The 22209-nt window shown below is 42.1% G+C and overlaps 1 protein-coding gene across 11 annotated transcripts in view; it reads left to right on the forward strand.

Moving 5' to 3' along the window:
• The window catches only part of adgrl3.1 (adhesion G protein-coupled receptor L3.1), a 112807-nt gene extending 92407 nt beyond the window's left edge, over positions 1-20400 (forward strand). For 2 of the 11 annotated variants that reach the window (XM_056371405.1, XM_056371404.1), the window contains 10 exons: positions 2724-2944; positions 5786-5852; positions 6945-7036; positions 9869-10037; positions 11557-11736; positions 12295-12388; positions 14713-14841; positions 15643-15660; positions 16343-16645; positions 17682-20400. In XM_056371405.1, coding sequence (XP_056227380.1) covers positions 2724-2944; positions 5786-5852; positions 6945-7036; positions 9869-10037; positions 11557-11736; positions 12295-12388; positions 14713-14841; positions 15643-15660; positions 16343-16645; positions 17682-18325 — 1917 coding nt within the window. In that variant the 3' untranslated portion in view covers positions 18326-20400. The remainder of the gene's footprint in view (positions 1-2723; positions 2945-5785; positions 5853-6944; positions 7037-9868; positions 10038-11556; positions 11737-12294; positions 12389-14712; positions 14842-15642; positions 15661-16342; positions 16646-17681) is intronic. The other 9 variants (XM_056371406.1, XM_056371415.1, XM_056371413.1 and 6 more) reach the window with 7 other exon arrangements.
• The last annotated feature ends 1809 nt before the right edge of the window (positions 20401-22209 follow it).

Genomic DNA, 22209 nt, shown 5'->3' on the forward strand with positions numbered 1-22209 from the left:
AATGTAACTTCACTAGTCATAACCTAATAGGTCACTTTCCGTTTTTTCGCTCCCACTACCCAAACATTACCAGACTGGAACTTTCTATTACGGTTAATGATGCGTGACCTTTGCTGCTCGTGTGTGTCTGTGTTAAGCTTTTGCAGCTCACAACAACATCAGAAGAGGAAGAACAATAATAAAATCTAAAGCTATATGGATAAAGACCCACTCGACCTCTGCAATGAACAAACTAACCCATTTGTTAACAGCTTGCTCGGCGTTACTTTGTTAACCAGCCAACAGTAGTTTGTGACCAGTGAATGGGTCACTGGCGAATCTTTGTTCTTCATAAAATACAAATTTTTACAATGACAGTATATGCATCAAGTGATTTCACACAGTGTGCGGTGTTCCTCTACGATTGAGTTTTTTAGATGTGGAATAGAGATGTAGATTTTCAGCACAACAAATGCATCATTAACTGCAATGATCCTGATGACACCCATAACAAATAGTCCTGCCCCTGAGAGTGTGGAGGGTTTTTAAAGTCCCAAAGCCACAATTTGTGCAAGCAATTTTTACATATCAGCAAACCAGCCAATATCAAGCTCCATCCCTAATGGTGTACAGTGCACTGCAATTTTGGCTTAACCATCAGGGTCCACGTGGTCTGCATTCCCGTCACAGCCTCAGTGTTGTATAATCCATATGGTCCACATTCAATATTCCAATCATGGATTAGGATTTTAAACCTAATTTCGGTCCAAGCATTTACACAAAAAATCTAATGAGACAGATTCTGAGATGAGATATTCTCCTTTAATTCCTCTGGGCAAGGTCACTCAAATATAATCAACATAAAGTTTGTACACGTCTTAGTGCTAGGTAGCCCATGATTATTATTTATTTTTTTGCCTATTTACTGTTGGACCATTATGAAGTGCTCAGGGCTGTATCGTTTATCACCCCCATAGTATTCAAGGAGCCTTAGCGCCGCCTCAGGCCTTTGCATCCCGCTGAGCGCTCGATGAGAAAACATTCTTATTGCAAATGAAGAGACAAAACAAATTTGATAGAATGTGTTTTGACATTGTGTTTTGTGTATTTCTCCGCGTCTGTGTGTGTTTGTGTGGGAGGGATCATGTTTCTTTGTTATGCATGTGTGCTGCTGTATTTATGCGTGCCATTCTCCTGTTAATTACTGGTGACTATTTGTGACCTCCATTAACATCTTCAGCGTCACTTAGCTCGCAGCCGGTTAAGCCAGTAATTCCAGCAGGAAAAGTAAATGACTTTGCATAATCAGCCCCTTTTTTTTTTTTTTTAATTTTTTCTTTTTTTACCTGTGTGTGTGCGTGCAATGTGTCTGTGTGTCTTTGTCTGTGTGTGTAAGCTACACTGTGCGATCATTAGAAATGGAAATGAGTGACTCCCTCGTCCCCTAAACTCATTGTCTCTCAGACGTTAGGTAATTGTCTCTCACTGCAAACCCCTCCATTATAAAATGTCTGTCTGTTAGCTTTCCCATTCAGTGATTTAGGAGTGACTCTTTAGATTAGAACGTTGCCATGAACGTGACGGGCCAAATCTCACCGCTCGTTTGCCTTCTCTTTTTAAGCACCCTTCTTTTTCTTCCTATCCCATTGCTGAAATTGTCAGTGCAGTTTCAGGTTTGATACCCCTCTTATATTTTCCTGCTGCTCATCCTGTAGTGGTCTGTTTTTCTCTTTTTGTTTTTTGTTTTGTTTTTTACATTCAGGACAGTCACTCACAGGGTTTTCTTAGTATTTTATCATCTGCCTCTCTAACTCTTCATCCCCTACATCAGTCACTATTGTCTGGCTTCTAACAGTGGTCAGTACAAGTAGTTACCAATGTGAATTTTCTTTATTTGATATCTGATGTTTTACATTCCACAACAAACTAAATTAACAGTATTTTGATGATGTAGTAGTAGGAGCTAGAACACACGGTTCAGCTCTAGTAGAATCACAAAAACTGATTTTTTTTTTCACTTAACTATTAGTATAGCATTTGAACTGATGTGCCTGCCAGCTTTTCACAAGCTCTAAAATGTGTCAATTTTATGTGCGCTTTGTCTCTTTCATACCAAGCTACTGATTCATTTTTTTTTGCAGCAGTTCCACTTATTTTGTTCATCCTTGGCTTTGACAAAAAATCATATTGTATTTTCAACTGTGTTGCCAAGTAATTCGCCCTCCTCACCAACCCAGCCCCACCCCTCCTTTCTCCCAGTGCGCTTTGAAAGCGCTTTGCTACTTCTGTTTGAAATGTGGTCAATCAGCACAGGCTGCAGCACCAACTTGTCACTTGTATTTTCCCATTCATCTTCTTAGATGACTTGCAGATGCAGACGTGGAGTAAACTGTGAAGGAAGCTCGACTAATATTGCTATCGTGAAGTGATTTTGAGTCATTCTGTCGCCTGTAATTGCTGTTATAGTGTACTATGATTGTGAGCTCCCTCTATTCCTTTTTGCCTTATCCTCTCCCTCTCCTGTCTGTTCCAGTATTGGTAGCCCAATTTTTAATCCCTTACATTTCCTTCCCTATGTGAATATGATAAAGTCTGACTCATACCCTTATCGCCTGGAGTGTTTGTGTCTTTTTTCTACCAACTCATCAGTGCAAGTGTCCACCAGATTAAGTATTTCCTGAGCAGCATTGTGTGTAGTGTAACTGTAATTTTAAATCCTCTCCATCTTTTCTTTCCCTCACCAGATTGCCTGTGCAGTCTTCGCAGCCTTGCTCCATTTCTTCTTCTTGGCAGCCTTCACCTGGATGTTCCTGGAAGGGGTGCAGCTGTACATCATGCTGGTAGAGGTGTTTGAGAGCGAACACTCCAGGACTAAGTACTTCTACCTGGCAGGATATGGAGTGCCTGCTGTCATAGTGGCCGTCTCCGCTGCCGTGGACTACAGGAGCTACGGCACTGACCGAGTGTAAGGATAGAGGGGTGGCGAGGAGAGCGTAGCGTGAAGGAAGGATGGATGACTGGGCGAGGGGAGGAAAGGGAGGGAGGCTGGAGTGCCTGCTGTCATTTTGGCTGTGTCTGCCACAGTGGACTCTACAAGCTGTGGCACCTCTGAAGAGTTAATACAGAGAGGTTGAGAGGGGAGAGAGGCAGAGAAGGATGGAAGAGAGGGAGGGTAGTATGGGGACAAGCAGGGGAGGATGCACCACAGCGTGCCTGCATGAGCACAGCACCAACAATGTGTGAATATGGAAGGATTTAACTGGCGGAATAGGAGGAGGTGGTGCACGGTGGAGCAGGCTGAGGGAGAAAAAGAGTGGTTTAAGTGTGAGAGTGTGAGAATGGTGGGATGGCAAAAGGATTGGTGGAGTAGTCTGTCGCTGTGTGCACACATCCATACTGGCTTCCCCTGGAGGAAGTGTGGAGTAGTGAGTGACATACATTAAGAGCACATGGTAACTTATTCATACATGCTTGACTTGTCCAACCGGGTACACAGTGTAAATCCACGAAAAGGCAGCCAACATCTCATCCATATGAAATATATGCATAATAGGCCACCTACAAATACACAGGAGTGGAGTGAACATAAAAGTTTCACATGCGTGACCTGTCCCCTCCATTCAGGCTGTGACTCTGAAAAGAGGCCATGAGAGGCCAACATTTTATTCATACTGTGCATATGCATATTATGTGCATAATATGCATACATGTCTGAGACCTGTCCTCCATTCTGTGACTGTATGAAAGCATAAAGTATAGAGAGAACGTTATCGATGTGGACGTTGCATTTAAAAGCTTGTGTTAGAAAAATCTCAATTGCTAATAAATGAGCGGCTCCATATAGAAAGTGAAAAATGACAGGACACTATAGGACTGTTAAATGATTCACTGCTCAGTTGCTCATATTCTCTGCTGCTCCTCGGGGCCTTTTTGTAGATCAGACCTCGCAGTTTTCCTCCAGCTACACATCACCTTGCAGAGGTTTGAAGATGAGGAAAGGGTTGAATTTAGCAGTGTTTAACCGTCAAGTCACACCAACCCGTATGCCACTTAGATCAATATTTCATTGTGGGATGATCATTAAAACATGAGAGTCTGAATGCCAAGCTCTGGATGAATAATCAGACTGCATGCTATTAGCCGACAGACTGGGAGACTTGTCTTGAGACAATAGCTGTGGTTTAACAGTGAAAATGTAAAATGAAGCTATACGTTTTGGGAGAATAATGTAGAGGCTACCACACAAATCGCACTGAAATCAGTGAGGGCGTAAAAGATAAATTTCATCAAAGAATATATCCTTGTATTTCAAAAAAATATTTTACCCAAACAACTAACGTTTCTGCCTTTAATGGGCCTGTACCTCATGGGTTTGAAAGAAACTGACACAACTATTTTCACAGCAAAGTACCTTTCATTAAAAGCAAATACTAAGTTATGTGACTCATTTATCAGTCCAGCCTTGAAAATGGCACTGCTTATCATGTTCGACATAACACATTGAGACAAAAACCTCTGCAAATATCATCTGCCATCCCTGCTGTGTCACCTTGACACATAACGCACCCTGTTCTCCCCCATATTAGCCAGTGGCACTGAGTCTCTTTCACGTCCCATAATGAAGGTGGCTATGACTTAGCAAAGGAGCCCTAATGGAGGATACTGTGACACAGTCAGGGACCCATAATGGAGGGCTCTCTAATGTGGTGGAAATTGAAAGATTAATAATTCAAAAGCAGCTGGTCATGAATCAGTCGGCCATTTTGCTCCAGTGGTTTCTTTCTGGCACCTTTTTCTGCAACCCTTCGGGTCTGACCTCAGTGGAGGGCACCCCCCCCCACCCCCACCCCACCCCCCTTCCCCTGCAATTGATGAGTGAAGATGTTTGGGGTAATATAATTTAGCATACAGCAGTACATAATTTGCTACCAATGCTAACCTTGTGGTCAGACTGCCTGTGTGTGTATGTGTTTTTGTGTGTGTGTGTGTGTGTGTGTGTGTGTGTGTGTGTGTGTGTGTGTGTGTGTGTGTGTGTGTGTGTGTGTGTGTGTGTGGTTATGTGTATCCATGCATGTCTTCTTTCTCTGAATGTGTAGGTGCATGTTTGTGTGCATATATTAAACGTGCATGTGTGTGTGTGTGTGTGTGTGTGTGTGTGTGTGTCCCTCCTCTCTCCTTTAACCTCACCACAGCCACTCCCAGACTCCATAAATAGCCTGGTATGAGGGCTGCATCCATAACTCAGTATTCAAATGAACACAGTCGTGTCATATTTTTGCGACCACAGGATGTGGCCGTGTCATATATCTGTGCCCTAAGGGGGAAGTAAAGGTTTATTTATCACAGGTGCTCATCCCTTGCTGCCTCGCCCTCTGTGTGTGATGTATATTTCTGATGTGTGTGTATACTGTTGTGTATTTTCCTCCAACCTGCAACACCTTTCTCACTGTTCTCCATCTCTTTCGTTTTTTCATCCACCCCAATTCCTTTTGTCCTCCCTCTATCATGATGCATTTGATATACTGTATGGCATGTAATGTATTGCTTTTTTTCCCCCTCCTTGTTTCTCTATGTGTGTGCGTGTGTGTGTGTGTGCGCGTGTGTGTGCGTGTTTAACTGTGATGCATGTCCTGTCCTCTGATGGTAAATCCTTGCTACCCTACATCCATCTGAGACTGGAGCATGTTTTTAATCCCTGTGCGTCTTTCCTCTATCCTGTTCTTCTTCCCTCTGTTTCTCATGCATGATGTCTCTCTCCTGTTTTCTCTCCCTCTTCCTCACTCCTTATCTCGCTGTGTCTCTCTAGGTGCTGGCTGCGATTGGATACATACTTCATCTGGAGTTTCATAGGCCCTGCCACGCTCATCATTATGGTGAGATACACATACATGCATGCTCACTCACACTTGACATAGTGCTACATGTACAGAGCAGACCGGCTGCCACATGTTCGTGCAGAAACGACAGGCCACATTAAGGTGTTTGTTAATCTCCTACAATGTTTCCCTGAGCTCTCCGTAGTATAAGTGCGAGCAGAAGGAACTTTATGTCAGTTTAATAATTCCCACTCATGGATTAACTCTCAAGTGGGCACATATTCCAACAAGCTGGAAATCTTTGGAGGGACATAGAGCACAGACTGTTGTACTTCACACAGATTATGATAAGAACTCAACAAAGTTATATTTCTCTTATTTGATGATCCAGGCAATGTACTACCTCTCGGTCTAGCTACTTTTATTACACAGTGAAAAGAAGATCACAGACCTCCACTGATCTCAATTTGACCATTTTTCTTGTCCGTACATAGAGCAATGTCAATGAGTTTGAGATGTTTTAATGAGCAGGAACAGACAAACAGAAAAAGCAAACCATATATACACTATATATGTGTACATATACATATATATAAAGCAAAGTTTGAGAAAGAGAGAATGAAAGCTATGGGACATGTTCCCAATTAGGTGAATGTCAGAATGTACACTGATGCTCTGTGCTCATTTTAGAAATGTCAGCCAGGCTATCACTGATCTAACTGGAGCTGTAAGTGGGAGCAGTGCAGGTGGGACTGCTCTGTTATGACTCTATGCCCATTGGTAACATATACAGCCTTGGAGACCCAACACAACAGCCCAGATGAGTCATTATTAAACCACGCTATCTATGCATTGGCAGGGCAGTAGAAGAGACAGCAACTGTGAGAATTGGATTTCTATTATAACAATGATCCTCGATGGTTGTAATGACTGCTGTATTTTCCCTGATGCTCAAGCTGCTGTATTTTGAGCACATAAAGGGTTGTTGATTGTGGGCTGATACTGTGTCCCCAAGCCAATTACTGCTGGAAGGGAAAATGAAATGATATGCACTGTGTGTGAGTGAATTGTTGTGGTGACATTGTGTCTTTAATTAGGCTCATTGCTGCAGAATATTAACTTGTACGTGTTTGTGTCTGTGTGTTTCAGCTGAATGTAATCTTCCTCGGTATCGCTCTTTATAAGATGTTCCATCACACAGCCATTCTCAAACCAGACTCTGGATGTCTGGACAACATCAAGTAAGTGCATGTGTGCATACCATTCTGCCACCACACCAGTGCTTCTTATTTTGACAGTGGATTTGATTATACATGCTTGTTTGCCTAGTTTGACATTCTGGAAGATATACTTATTTCCTTTTTCTTTTTCTTTTGTTTGTCAAGATGAATAGTTTGATACCACTTTCATGTCTGCACAGCAAATACAGTATATAGCTGCAGCCAATAGCCGATTAGCTTAGCATAAAGATTGGAAATGGGGGAAAGTCTGGCCTAGCTTTGTCCAAAAGTAACAAAATCTGCATACCGGCACATCTAAAGCTTACAATTTAATATGTTATATGTTGTTTAATCCGCACATAAACCAAAATGTAAAACAAAAGAAGATATGGTTTTGTGAGGGGTAATGAGCAAGACATGGTCCTGCACACAACTTTCTCTAAAATGGTGAATTTCTGCTTTTGTACAGATCAAACAGTTGAGGTATGACGTTTTAATAGTGAGCTCTAGATTTTGTTACCTTTAAACAGAGCCAGGCTAGGCATTTCCAGTCGTTATGCTAAGCTAAGCTCAAATGTGGCTGGCTCCAGCTTAATATTTACTGTAAGACAGGGGAGTGGTATTGATCTTCTCATCCAACTCCTGGCAAGAAAGCTAATAAGTGTATTTCCCAAAATGTCAAACTATCCATTTTAAATTTAATGTCTATCAGCCTTTTTTTTTTTTGTACATTAGCATCTTGCATGAAGCGCATTTCACCTTTGTCTGACATTATTTCAAGACGCTACTCATGGAATTCATCATGTCACTGTTACTTATATCACCCTCAGAGAATGTCACTGAAATATGACTTCATTCCCACAGACCACAGAAACTCTGTCCGCTAAGCTAACTAATCAGGATTGTGTTATTTCTCGTTCCAGTGCAGCTCAAGACAAAAGGCTGAGTCTAATTCAAACAATATGCCGTGGCTCAGAGCTCAACGCCTTACTGAGGCACAGCTCAGAATTTATAATGTAAATCACCGAATGGCTTACTCGTTTGATTTATCATTTAAATATTACTGCCAATGTATCTTTCATGACAGCAGTTTTAAGTAGGACTTCAAGTGGGAGGCGTTTCAGACATAAAGACAACCAGCCAAGCTTTGCTTCGGTGCAGTTCAGGGGAATGTAATCAAAAAGCCAGATGAAAGATAAAATTAAAGATCCATTTGGAATACAATGCTTTTGTATCTTTTTTTCCTATTATTTTTTAACAAGGTTCCTTAGTCTTTCTGAGCACACTGAAGGCTGAATAGATTTTGATCTGTTTCACTTCATTAGTCATGTCTTATTTTGGTTCATTTACTCGTTAATCATCATCATGCCTTTTTTGTCTTATCATTTTTTTTTCTTCCTTTTGCTTTCTTTTGTCTCTTTAACTCCAAGCCATCATATGTTGTCTTTGTTGTGGATTGGCTCTGGTAAGGCCACTCTCCAATCAGATGCCTGTCGTCTTCCTAGAGACATTTTGATTGGTTTGCTTGTCATCGTATTTGTCTGTAGAACCTGCTTAGAGTCTTTGCATATCCCTAAATTAACCATTAACCTGCCTTGTAAAATGGATTACTTGTTCATGTGTGATTTGTGAGCTCCCTTGACCTATAGACCTAAAGTGCTATTGAAATATTATAATGGTGAGATGTGAATGAGGGCGCACAGAGCTGAGAGAGAAACCATGACTCAAGGGAGCACTGGAGGGAGAGGTGAAATGGAGGGATGAAAAAGAGAGGGATGAGTGTACCCTTTATTGAAGTGGGTCGTCAGACGAGCTTTATTGGAGGTTCTGTCTCGCCTGAATGGTGCCACAGAGGGCAACATCGAATCAATCACCTCAGTCTCACTCACTTACTCTCCTCTTCTTTCTCTCTTCCTTCCTCCTGCCTCTACTAATATCTCCCCCTCTGCCCCCCCACCCCCCACCCCCCTCGCCCGCTTTTCTTGCCTTCCTTCCCTCCATCCCTCACACGAGAGGTGATCACTATCCAGTCAGCCAATCAAATTAACAGCCATCATCGCAGCTGTGGCAGACCCGAAACTGTGACCTTTACTGAGAAATGTCATTTATAATGGCTGTAATGTCCGTCTACTTACTGCCCAGTAGAGCCACTCACGTGGCCACACGCACACCACACACTCACATGCACACACTCCAGCAGGGACTTGCGATCCATACACATGCCTCGACATGACCACAACTCTGACATTTGGCCTTTATGACTCATTTCTGCAAAGGCTTTATTTAAAATGTAGTTCCACAGCCTTGAAAACTTTTATGAAATTTAATTCCATTATAATGTTATCATCACAATTGCAGTAACAGACTTCAGGAGCCACTTCTGCCTGTGAAAATGTTTTTCACCCTCTTCCATGTACTTTGAATGACAGAGTTTGGATGTGTCTTGGAAAAAAAAAAAGTCTTACATGCTCGACTTCTCAGCTCACTTCTAGTGGCTGACGTCAGCTAGCTTATAACCTCCCTTTCCTCTCTCGAGATGGTATCTAGATGAGCAAATCCACTTTCTCTCTTTTCTCTCACCCTTTTTATAAGAGTATAATTCTTTTAGGCAAAACCTCCCACTGTTACCCTCATCCCACTCCCACAGTGTTTGGGCTCTGAATGAACCCTCCCTAACCCCTTCCTCTGGCCTCATAGTCCCACATGCATCAAACTTGGCTGAATAGCTTCTCTGATCCGGGAAAAGAGACAAGCCTCTCATATTATCCTACTTACAATGTCACCTGCAAAATAAACTGTGCATATTGTGGGACGTAGCAAACAGTGATGTTGTTTCCCTTCCTTCTCCCGCAGGTCTTGGGTGATTGGGGCCATAGCTCTGCTGTGTCTGCTGGGCCTGACCTGGGCTTTTGGACTAATGTACATCAACGAGAGCACCGTGATCATGGCCTACCTTTTCACCATCTTCAACTCCCTGCAGGGCATGTTCATCTTCATCTTCCACTGCATACTGCAGAAGAAGGTGAGGGAGTCACGCAGAGACAAACCTGGACAGAAATAGATAGACGGTGTGACAGGCAGACAAATACAAACACACACACACACACACACACACACACACACACACACACACATACACACATGCTAGCACATTGATCAGCGGGGACACCAAAAATATTTGCAGAGCTGTCACAGGTTTGATTGGTCATTCAGTATCCCTAGTGGCGGCTGAATTCTCATATTTTCACTCTCACCGCCTCACTCTCTCTCTCACTTTTCACTGTGTGACAGCAGGTAACAAACTGAGCTGCTCGTCTTCACCCAGCAGAAAAGAACGTTTTTCATCAGGGGGAGGTCATCAAGCCCGAAATAGCATTTTCAAAACTTTGATAACATTTAGCTCCAGTTGTTTTAGATTTTGGACACATGCAGAGGAAAGAAATGCCTGTTTCCATGTCTAAGAAGCAGTGGTTACAGATACAATACTCTGATGATTTATGCAATTAAATAGATCGACCTTGCTCACATTGACACACAGCCCCCCTTTTCATTTTTTAAAAGATGACCTTCTTCATACATATACATGTGTGTGGTTTGGGTTTATTTGCCCTAAATGATTAGAGGCATTTGTGAGTACATACCTACCACTTTTTAAATTTGAATTATATGTGGCTTCCAGGAAGAGCCTACATATCTTGGGATATTTTTACAGAGTCTCCCACACACTGTCAGTGCCTTGGAGTACACAAGAGGAGCAGGATATGGAAAGAAAATTCATCAAATGCTTAATACTCTCGTCTGGCTGCAGTCCCACAGAGAGTTTTTAGTTTTAAGTGTACAACCAGTAAACAAGTGCAGTGTGTGTGTGTGTGTGTGTGTGTGTGTGTGTGTGTGTGTGTGTGTGTGTGTGTGTGTGTGTGTGTAGAAGTCCGCGTGCACAGTACTTAGGTATGTGTTAGGCCGTGGGATCAGGTATCCTGAGAGATGTCCTCAGAACAGTGCTGAGGTTGTCTTTGGCTGTGGCCCAACATGGTTTCTCTCAAGATGCATGGAGCAACTCAACACACAGCTGTTCAAACAGAGCATGTGACAATACACGTCTGCCAGTCCAACAAGCTTGTTAAAAAGCAATTACAGTCGTATTTGTTCTAATTTGATTGGGATCTAAATGCAGATGTTTTGTGTGTGTGCAAGTGCATCATATGTCCCCCTAAGGAATATGTCCGTTTCAGGATGGATGTGCGGCAGTAATAACATTTGGGATCGGATGTTGATGTTGAAGTTTATGAAGTTAATCCTTTAACGTCTATGTTTTTTATGGGGTTAGTGTTTGCACAAAGAATTTGAGTAGGAAAAGAAGTTAACGGGGACACTATATCAAGTTAAGCCCTTCCAGTCTTTTTTTTTTTTTTTTTTTTGCCTGGTATGTCATCTTAAAAATATGCTTCAACATGTGCAAGGTCAAAGTCGAACATCAGTCAGTTCCTCCTACTCCTCCTCCTCCTCCTTCTTCATGTGTCCTTTTCACCTCCCCTGCCCAGGTGCGCAAAGAGTACGGCAAATGTCTGCGCACTCACTGCTGCAGCGGCAAGAGCGTGGAGACCTCCATCTCCTCCTCGAGTAAGACCACCACCTCACGGACTCCAGGCCGCTACTCCACAGGCTCACAGGTGAGCTTACCTGCCTGCACACCTGGACGCTACAGCACAGCAGACTCTCAGGTGAGGCCAGAGCACGCCATGAGGGTTTTGGGTTATCGCTGTTCACTTTCAACTAGTTTTATTGTAGGCAGAAGCGAACCATGAAAAAACAAAACAGTTAAACTTGGACTTTGTGTTCGCAGTCTTAAGATGTGGATTTTGTGTTGAAAGTGAGATAACCCAAACCCTGACTAACACCTTCACATATTGATGCTGAACACAGGTAGTTTGAGCTTAAATGGAATTGATGGGTGATTATTTCCCCCCACCTGTTTCTCTCTTGCTGGTCGTTGCTTTACTTTTTCCTTTACTGCCTCTCCTGCACTAATTTGCCCTTTGTTTGCACACCATACTCTCGTATATTATGTTTCTTACCATATTTTTTTTCCCCCCTTTTTTGTCATCACGTCTTTCCTCCCCACGGTGCTCTCTCGTTGTCGTTCCTCCCTCTCTTTTCCCTTATCCTTTATTCCTCCCTCCCTTCATCATCGCCGCTCCTCTTTGTCTCTGCCCATGCCTTCTCTACCTCTTTCTCCCTCCCTGTCTATTTCTCTCTCGCTTATTTTCCTCTGTGTATAGAGTCGTATCAGGCGGATGTGGAATGACACTGTGAGGAAACAGGAGTCCTCCTTCATCACTGGAGACATCAACAGCTCCGCCACGCTCAACAGAGGTAACCACGGGATACCTACCATTTGCATCCTCATCACTGTCACCATATCTACTTTATTAATAGCGGGAGGTTCAGCCAGCATACGCTGTCATTTAGTAAAGTGGTAGGAGTCCAAACTTCTAATAATGGTACTGTGTTCGTGTAGAGAGGAAGATTAGCAGAATGGAGTGTAAATATCACTTAATACTTTTTTGCTGCTTCAAAGGATGACTTTACAGGAAAGCAAGTTTGGAGCCGACTGTTGTCAAAACCGAAACATCAACCAGTTTGTGGTCCCATTATAAATCTACACAGTGCAGAGTTGACTGTGCTGCAGAGAGCTTCTATACTTCTTTTTCCAAGGATAGTCCCCTTTTGAAGCATTGTGGGTGAGAAATCCTTGAAGTTGTGTTCAACTCTTGAGCTGAATACCAGTAACCTTTATTATTATACTCCAACTTATGCAGAGTTGCATTCGATTAATTCTTTGTTATTAGCTGAATGCAGTAGTGTGTCACATCAGGTGAAGGTACTAGTGCTAAAACCTAACGTGCGTCCGTTTTCAGCACATTACAAGGAATGTATGGTTTTATTGTAGCGGAGCACAGTTTTGCAGTGTTTTCCACCTGAGAATCTGTGTTCAGCCGAGCTTATCTTATTATATGAAGGCTGCTGTAGTTACCCAGTTTTAAAATGACTATTAGGCTTAGCTCACTGTATTTTTCGCTGTATTCTGAGCTTTCTATTGCTGTCCCTCCAGAGTAAGCCACAGTAATGGACTGTAAGAATGGAATCCATGAGTATGGCTGTCTCAGGGCTAGGGTAATGAGGACACAGACACCCAAATGGCTAGACATTTTGACACACACACACACACACACACACACACACATATACGCTGCCATTTGTTAGTCTCTAAGTCGAGGTGTGGCCCTCGCTTCCTTCAGGCCACTAATAAGCTGTTAGCATGACAGATTGATGCTAAAGCAGACACGGTGTGTGTCAGCGCCTGAATTATCACACACTTAGTGAGGCAGGGCTTAAGACACCCCTACCTCCTCCTTCCCTCACACTTTAAAGTACGGTGCAGAGAGCTACTTAGCCAGTAGATTTCAAATGACTACATACTGTGGCTTAGTGAATAAGGATGGAGTGGAATAAACTGGATATTGTGATAGAGGGGTGACTTGTTGAAATTAGGAGAGACTAAAATGGAGAAGGAATATGTTCATTTTAAGACATTATGTCTCTTTTTAGCTGAGTTAGGACTAAGGGTGCATATCATATTAATTAATGTGCATTGTCCACTATAAATAAACATCCAGGTAGATAGATTTCTTTTTCAACCAAGAGTCTACGTTGATGCCCAAAATTCATTCAGTATTCTGCCACGTTCCACTTTCTTCATTATTTCTAATTTATTCTACCTAGAGCTCTATTTTGTCAGCCAAGTCCAGGCTGCTCGCCAGCTTCTCTGCTCTGATAGGGAAATGGCAATGAAGTTTTACAAATATGAACTGAACTGTAGTGTCCTCAAACACAGGAATTAGACAACTAAAATGTTGTGGTATTTTCTCTTTGCTGAAGGAAAAAAAAAAAGTTACCACAGAGATGTTTCAGTGTCTCCCCCTCCCTCTAACCTATGTTTTGAAGCTATATGACATATATCCACACTTAGGAGTAGTGGTAGAGGTATAGCGTGATGATGAGAGGATGTAGAGGAATGTACAGGAGCTGTCACGGTCATTCGTCTTCTGTTTTTCCGCAGTGTCTTAATGTGTACATGATCTGTCTCCCACCTAGGGAAGAAAATGCACTGACAACACTTTTTTTGTGGCCCCTTTGTCCATTAACTATCCTGTAGTCATGCTTCTCTGCTCAAGCGTATTGAACTGCAGCACAATCTTCTCCAAGCTATGCTACTTTCTCCTTCCTCTCTCTCTCTCTGTCTGTCTGTCTCCCTCTCTCTGTCTCTCTTTCTTATCCCCTCCCTCGACCTGTATGCAGTGGCTGCAAGAATGACTTGTCAAGCTTTTTCTTGCCTTTCACCTCAAACTATGTTTGCTTGTTTGATTTACTTGTCCTCTTCTCTCCCTCTTTCTTCCACACACTCACTTTCCATCTCACTCTCCCTTCCTCTTCTTCCTTCTTGCTTACTTCCACTCTGCGACGTCTACATGCTCTCTCTCTCAACCTCTATCTCTGCCTTTTTTTTTTCTTGAGTGCCTCTCTCTCTCTCTCTCTCTCTCTCTTTCTCTCTTGACTTGGCTGTTGCTTTTCCTCTCTCTTCCTCTCTCGACTTGGCTGTTGCTCTTCTTCTCTCTTTCTCTATCTGCCTGTACCAGGAGCCATGGCTAATCATCTTATAACTAATGCTCTCCTTCGTCCCCATGGTACTAACAATCCTTATAACACTCTCCTGGGGGACTCGGCAGTCTATAATAACCCAGCCGTGGGCATGTACAACACCCAAGGTGTGCCTGATGTTCCTATTATAAACATACAACATTTGGAAAGTTAGCTTAGAGTTATTTTTCAGCACATTGCATTTATTTTGCATGCTTATTTCATTTTAAAATGTTTGCCACTGTAATACACTTTTGGCTGCATATCTGATCTAGCCTTATTATGGCTCCCAAGTGAGACAATCAATCACAGTGCAATAATCTTTCACAAAGGACACCCACTGGGCAGTTCTCACAGCACATAAATGTACAGATGCAATTCGGTTCATGAAATATCAAAACAATATAACAAGATCACATGCTGATTTATTGTGCTCTATAGATGCAAACTATACATACATAACTGATTACAAATTCACCATATCTTTTAGAAGCTACTTGGGAGCCATGAAATATTTGTACTATTTTTTTGTGAATGTTCTATTTTATACAGTACATTTCACACAATGCTTTGTTTTGAATGCCAGTTTGTATGTGTCAGTTTGGACTTGTGTGTATTGCTTGTGGTGCTGCATGCCTACTGTAGATATACCATGTTTTAAATGTAATTTGTGAGGTGTTTTTTTTTTTTAATGTTTTCTCTGTGTTACATAAATAATGAACCACATGATAGCAGCCAGCTAACAATAAGGCCCTGAAAAGCAGACTTTGATTTTAAGAATCAGACATGGTTTCTTTGTTAAACAGCTTTCATCACGCCTCCAATTACTGTGCAACTGTTGATTTTGAAGCTGCTGAAATTTGTTTCTCTCGATACAAAAACTTACATCTGTGTCTCTTTTCTCTCTTCTCCCTCATGCTGTCCATTAGCACCTTACCGAGACACAAGTATGGGCTAAATTAATACTCAACTACTTCAATAACATCGACTTTCTTCTCTCTTTTCCTGCTTCCAAAGCGTTCTGCCTAACATTTTCAGTCCAATCTACAGCAAAACAGTGGTTTTGTTTGGCTGTCAGACATGCTAAAGCTTTCTTTTTCTCTCCCAAATTATGAGTTAGTCCACGTAAAACACTTATTTTTAGATCCATCTTCTATGGAATGCTTTTTAAAAGTTTTGTTCTGGAGCAATATATATATATATATATATATATATATAGTTTAAAAAAACAGCATTAGCATTGAATCTCATTGAATTCAAATGGTGTGAATAAAATGTGCAAATTGAAATTTGAGTTATATTTGCTCTTAAAATGACTTGCAATGTAATTACTTTAAGTGTCACTTCAAAACATTTATTTTTGTAGTGAAGTCCAACTCTACTTTTTGTATTGCTGTGGTGCTGGCAGTAATTGAGAAAAGAAAGTACTTCTGAGGTTTCACTTAAATGAATTATGGACGCTTGAAGCATTTCTCTTTCCAAGAAAATTATCATTGCTACTTTTTAATCCTCAATTCACAGCACACGCTATGATATCAAACAATAATTAAAATCTTTCTTCTGAGAAATCCACTTAGTTTATTTAAGGATCCTAATAATTATTACTTTTTTTAATTATTTGCTCCTCAGAGGGCATCCTGAACAACGCAAGAGACTCCAGTGTTATGGATACGCTCCCTCTTAATGGTAACCATGCCAACAACTACAGCATGGCCAGCAGTGAGTACCTGAGTGACTGCGTCCAGATTCTAGACCGTAGTGGTGGCTACGGCACCCACAGCAACCACAAAGAGACGACCCTGGAGAAGAAGATTCTCAAGGAGCTGACTTCCAACTACATCCCGTCCTACCTCAACAACCATGAGAGAGCCACTACGGAGCGCAATCACAACCTGATGAACAAGCTGGTCAACAGCAGCATGGCCAATGGAGGTGAGTGGTTTGGTTTAAATCATTTCAGGCGTTGTTCAAATGAACATAACTAGGAATTCTTGTGTAATTAAACACTGCCCTCAGAGCGCTGATCCTTGCTTCCACAGGTTGGGTGCGTAAACACTTTTCTTGTCTCAAGATCTAGGGGCGGAGTCATATTTGTCATGGCAGTCAATTTTCCAAATCAAGGAGAGGAGAGGACATTTAACCCCAAAAACAGCATTACTGTTTTTTTTTGTAAATGTGCTTTGCTCACAGCATTTATACTGTTGACAGACGTATACGTGTGTAGTAAACAAATAAACGTGTTAAACAGGCAGTGAGCAATTCTTTTGGCCACTTGGGACCAGCTGAAACAAGCTGAGAACACAACACTGACATATTATCACCTTCTAAGTTTATATGGCAAACGTGCAAGTGTACAGTTGCCCAATTATACATCTAGCAGATTGTTAGCGACAGCTGCATTTCTGGCCCCCTGATGAATGTAAGTCATATACTCACTCTGCTTTTAGCAGTTTTTTTTATTCTTTTTTTTTTTTTTTCGTCTCAAGCTGCTCCTGAGAAAAATATGTGGCCCTTAAACTACTAAATGCTCCACTACTGTATGTTCAGTACCATTTGATGCTGGGCAGGCAGTGTACAGTGGGTTTTTAGAGCTATTTCACTGAGAACAGCTGCCTGCTGTGACAGAAAACTGCACAGATGAGAGCCGTGAGCTGATTGAAAAACATTAAAGTTGCGCACCGGAAAAACAAAACAGTTAGATCAAAGAGTCTGACAACCCTTTGTAAAGGTGAGGGGAGATGCAGGTAAATGAGTCAGGTGATAATATGAACAACCCCTTTCTAATTACACATCGTAATTTGATCCACTGTTAATATAAAAATGTTGATTAAAGCAGCTTTAAAAAGTCAAGTAACATTTTTGACCAGTTAACACTGGCATCACCACTTTGGAGCGCTAAAATTAACAACATGTGTCATCACACCAGCAGCAGTATGCTATAACAGTTACTCCTGCTTGGTTCTTTCAGGGAGCATGGCAGGAGGCAGCAGCAGCAGCAGCAGCAGTGGAGTCGGTGGGTGTGTGGGAGGCAGTAAAGAGGACAATGGTCCAATGGTGCTGGACAACCCTGCAGCCTTCCCTCATGAGGAGAACCTGGGTTTGGAGATTATCAGAGAGGAGTCCAACGCTCCACTCCTGCCGCCACGGCCCCCTCCACCAGACAGCCACCCGCCACCGCCGCCTCCTCCCCACAGCTTCTCGCGGCCGCGGCGCATTCCCCAGGAGACCAGCGAGAGCTTCTTCCCCCTGCTGACCAACGAGCACACTGATGAGCACACGCATTCACCCAACCACAGAGACTCACTCTACACCAGCATGCCAGTGCTGACGGACCTCCCGGATGGGCAGATGAACGGTTTAACAGACGGAGAGGAAGATAGCTCAGGGGAGCTGCAGCCCTGTAAGAGTGCCACTGCTCCAGAGCTGGATGATGTCTATTATAAGAGCATGCCAAACTTGGGCTCCAGGAATCACCTTCACGAGCTACAGAGCTACTACCACATGGGCCGTGGTGGCAGCGATGGATACATGGTGTCTGGGAGCAAGGAGGAGTCTGATTCGTCGCCCGAGGAGCCGCCCATAGACCCTTCCCACCTGGTTACCAGTCTATAGAGCCAATCAAGAGACTTCTGTCCCTCCCCAGCCCACTCTCACATTTCCAACCTTCCAATGAAAACATTCTGTGTTGTTGACTGACTGACTGACAGACCGAGCTGGCCCGCCCCTGGATTGATGTACTGTGTGTGACATTAACTATGGTTCATGACAATATGGTCGAGATATCGCTGGTCAAATGGAAGCAGGGACTGAATGTATTGTCATAAATGGTGCAGACTGAGTGGGCGGTTCTGAGAGACCTTTTGTGAACATGAAACAGAAATGGAACTTCTAACCTGGAAAGGAAAGGAAGGAGGAGGGATTCTGTAATTTTACCATACCTGTTACTTTAATTTGGAATCTTGGATTGATCGTAGCCCTACGAGTTCCCCAATATGGACCTCTAGCAGATTATAGCATATAGTCCACTACCACCACTACAGGGGCGTGGCCCCCAGCTCTGGTTAAAGGAGCTGCCTGTCTGTTTGTCTGTATGTCTGTCTCTCTGTCTCACTCTAAAAGACACGTACTGGGATGATGCTTCAACCTCTCTGAAGAGTAAAGCAGGATATTCAACTCTGGTGTTCATGACATAAACTGGCCCCAAAGAGGCCCCGCCCCACTACCTGCCAATCAAGTGGAGGATGTATGATATATGCCCTCACTAATGATCATCCCGAAAAACTATTTTACTGGACAACCGAACTGTAACCATATCACGCCGATGTTCTGAATTCTCTTCCTGTTCGTATCTGCTAAACTGGAGTTTGTGTCCGGGCTGGTGTAACATTCCTGCAAGTTGTAGTGACTGCGGCTACTGTGTACTTCACTGAAAACAAAGAAGGAAGATCATATTACAACAGACTGAATTAAAAAAAAAAAGAAAAAGAAAAAAGAATGGGTTCCGTTTCTTCTCCTTTCTTCTGTAAAAGTTTTCAGTTATCAAAGAATTATGAAGAAATCACAAACTGTTTCTATGTATTGTACAGAATACAGATACAGATACAAATGTTGCATATGACCAAGTCTTTTATTTTTTGATTTTATGTTGCAAACCTTTTGTCTGTGGAACTGTTCTGAACCGTCATGATATGTGCTAGTCACGTGTAGACTACAGAATGAGCAAGGAACAATCTTTCATGTCACTCTTTCATACATACAGAGACAGTTACGCACTCCTTAATTAATACGCATATACTCTATGCACACTTCATTCTGGTCCCTTTATAGCAACACCACTGTCACTTACGTTTTGCAAATCAACTGTTACTATATACTTTACCACTGTGTAGATTTAAAACTAAAGGGAAAATTAAGTGGTTAAGTTGTGAAGGAGACGGTTTCTATGGAAATGCTACGTTTTAGTCCTTGCTGGAAGTGGGTCTCATCTCATTTGTTCTTGAATAAAGCATTTCCTTCCTTGAGGCGCAACGAGGAGCCTGGGAAGGAAAAAAAAAAAAAATTAGATATTTGGAGTAACACAAGAATGGTTTATGAAGCATATTCTGTCTATTGCCAAATTCTCCAAATTGACATTACCTTGCTGTGCCGGTTGAGATCCTACTGTACAGAAAAAGAATGCTGAGAATAATAAATGTCATTCTCTAAATTTCCACTATTTCCACTATTTGAAAAAGGGTGGGTCTCACCTGTGAAAATGCCATGATTACACCATATATGTGTACTGAATATGTGAAAACTCTGCACACAGCAGCACTGTCCAGTGTGGAAAGCCAATGTTTACTTATTTAGGAGGAAAATTTCATAAGTGTATGAAGTCTAGCTTGCACATGTATCCCACAAGCCCCCTCCATGTCCCCAAGAGAGAAATTATTTATTTATCTGTTTATTGGTTTAAAGACAGCAAAACAAGCTTGGAGGAAAGAAAGCTGGCTTTAGGCAGGAGTAAATAAAGTGGCACTGGGTTTGTTTTTTGTTCCTTTTTTTAAATTATTATGATCATGATTATTATTACAATATTATTGCTAATTATTTATTCTTTTTGTATGGGTTCCAAGTTGAATGATCTCATAACTAATATTTGTTGTAACAGTGAAAGTTGTTTGCCAACAAATAAATTACTGACATAGCTTTGCGGTTTTCCGCCTCTTGAGTGTTATCACTTATTACATCAAAATTAAATGCAAACACAGAGTTAAACCCCGCAGTGTTTTCACTTCAAATATGCATTCCTGGTTATTTGGGGAGATTACGTTCTGCACAAATGCCAACAGACATATTGCTACATGCGTTTTCTGTATTTCTGTTTCATTCTCTGATGAAATTCTGCCTTTCTCTCTGTAAACCTGTCAAAACAGCTTTTGAGTGTCCCAGCTGGGTGTATAGGACGGCAAACGTTTCCAGAATAATATTGAAATATTATGTATACGGAGGACTGACCTACAAGAGTCAGGTGATGAGAATAATTACTTTCAGACAAACTGTGAAGTAGCTATACACAACATAAAAGCACTTGTGCAGGTTGAGAGTAGGTTGATGTGTTTGTGTGTGTGTTTGTGCGTTGTGTGTGTGTGTAATAGACTGCTCAGGTTAAATACCTGCTCAAAGAAGTTTCGTCGGAATCGATGTTTGCTGAATTAATTCACACCTTGGTGCCACAACAGTAAGATATTAGAAAGGGAGATACAAACAGCAGATATCAGATTACAAAATTCAGTTTGTTTGCCTGCATGTTTCTTTTTGTTGTTGTTTTTTTAAAGCTCATTTATGGTAGTCACATACAAAAGTCAGTGAAGGTAACATACTAACATACAGGTTTGGGTGCTCCTTGTTTGCATACAATTGGCAGTATTTATGGATGCCAAGCTGCTGAGGGATAATATCTTTGCACTAACACTTATGAATGAAGCTAGTTGGTTTGTCCACACTAAGGGTATGTCCAAGAGTGGTGGTTATGTAGAAGCAGCAGTGTCTGAGGGAAGTGGCCATTCCAAACCAGAAGATAAAAGTTAAAAATGAAAAATAAAATAAAATGCTTAAATTTTTGGCATTTGGAGTCCATTCACCTGTCCAAAGAAGGCCCCAGGCAAGGAAAGTGGGAGAACAACTTACTAATTAATAAAGACAGTGCAAGTTGGACTGGGATTTTGGACTGTTTGCCATGGTGCTGTTGCGGGCTTCTTCCAAAACTGAGGCAGCTGACACCTAAAGGTGTAAGGTGTGGTCCTGCAACCACATCCAAGTGTCAGGGCCTATCACTGTCCAGTCCATTCCACTGGACTGTGGATATATAGGTCTAAGCCTCTACAATCAGTTCTTTCTATCCTTGGCATCATGGCCATTGTGGTGTAGGTCCATTATAGCTGACATATGTGCCTCTTCCACTTGGTCTGTTCCTTCTACATTTACACAGTTCTACCTGTTTAATGTACTGTAGCGGTTGGCACCTCCTTTGGGGAGCAGGTGCTTAGTGTTGCCCAGCAATAGCCATTCTTAATCATTCTGTGGGTGGACTGAGGTAAATCCCAGATGAGGGATGACGTGCTGTCTTTTCCAGTCAGTTTTGCCTCCTTGGGGGCAAAACTGAGCAGTGTCTTTTGAGACTGGCAAGACCCTTGGTAGCCTCTGACACATTTGCTTTAACTAGTGGTACTTTTTGTGGTGTGTATGTAATGAAGATAGGTAAACTTTTTGCAATAGGCTGTCCTCTTAAGCGTTCACACAAGTTTTTTTTTTCTTCTTTGAATCATCTCATTTCGAAGCTGAGCTTGACAGCTTAAACTGTTGGGAGGCAGCACTCCTGGCACAGTACTGACACTCCATACATAAGTAATATATAACTGGGTTGAAAAGTACCTTATTGTAACATACACTGGTGGTGTCACCCAGTGTCGCGTCATTTGACACAATTCAACTGATGCCTGTAGTCAGGGTGAATT

Source organism: Seriola aureovittata, chromosome 3, assembly GCF_021018895.1.
Source record: "Seriola aureovittata isolate HTS-2021-v1 ecotype China chromosome 3, ASM2101889v1, whole genome shotgun sequence".
NCBI lineage: Eukaryota > Metazoa > Chordata > Actinopteri > Carangiformes > Carangidae > Seriola > Seriola aureovittata.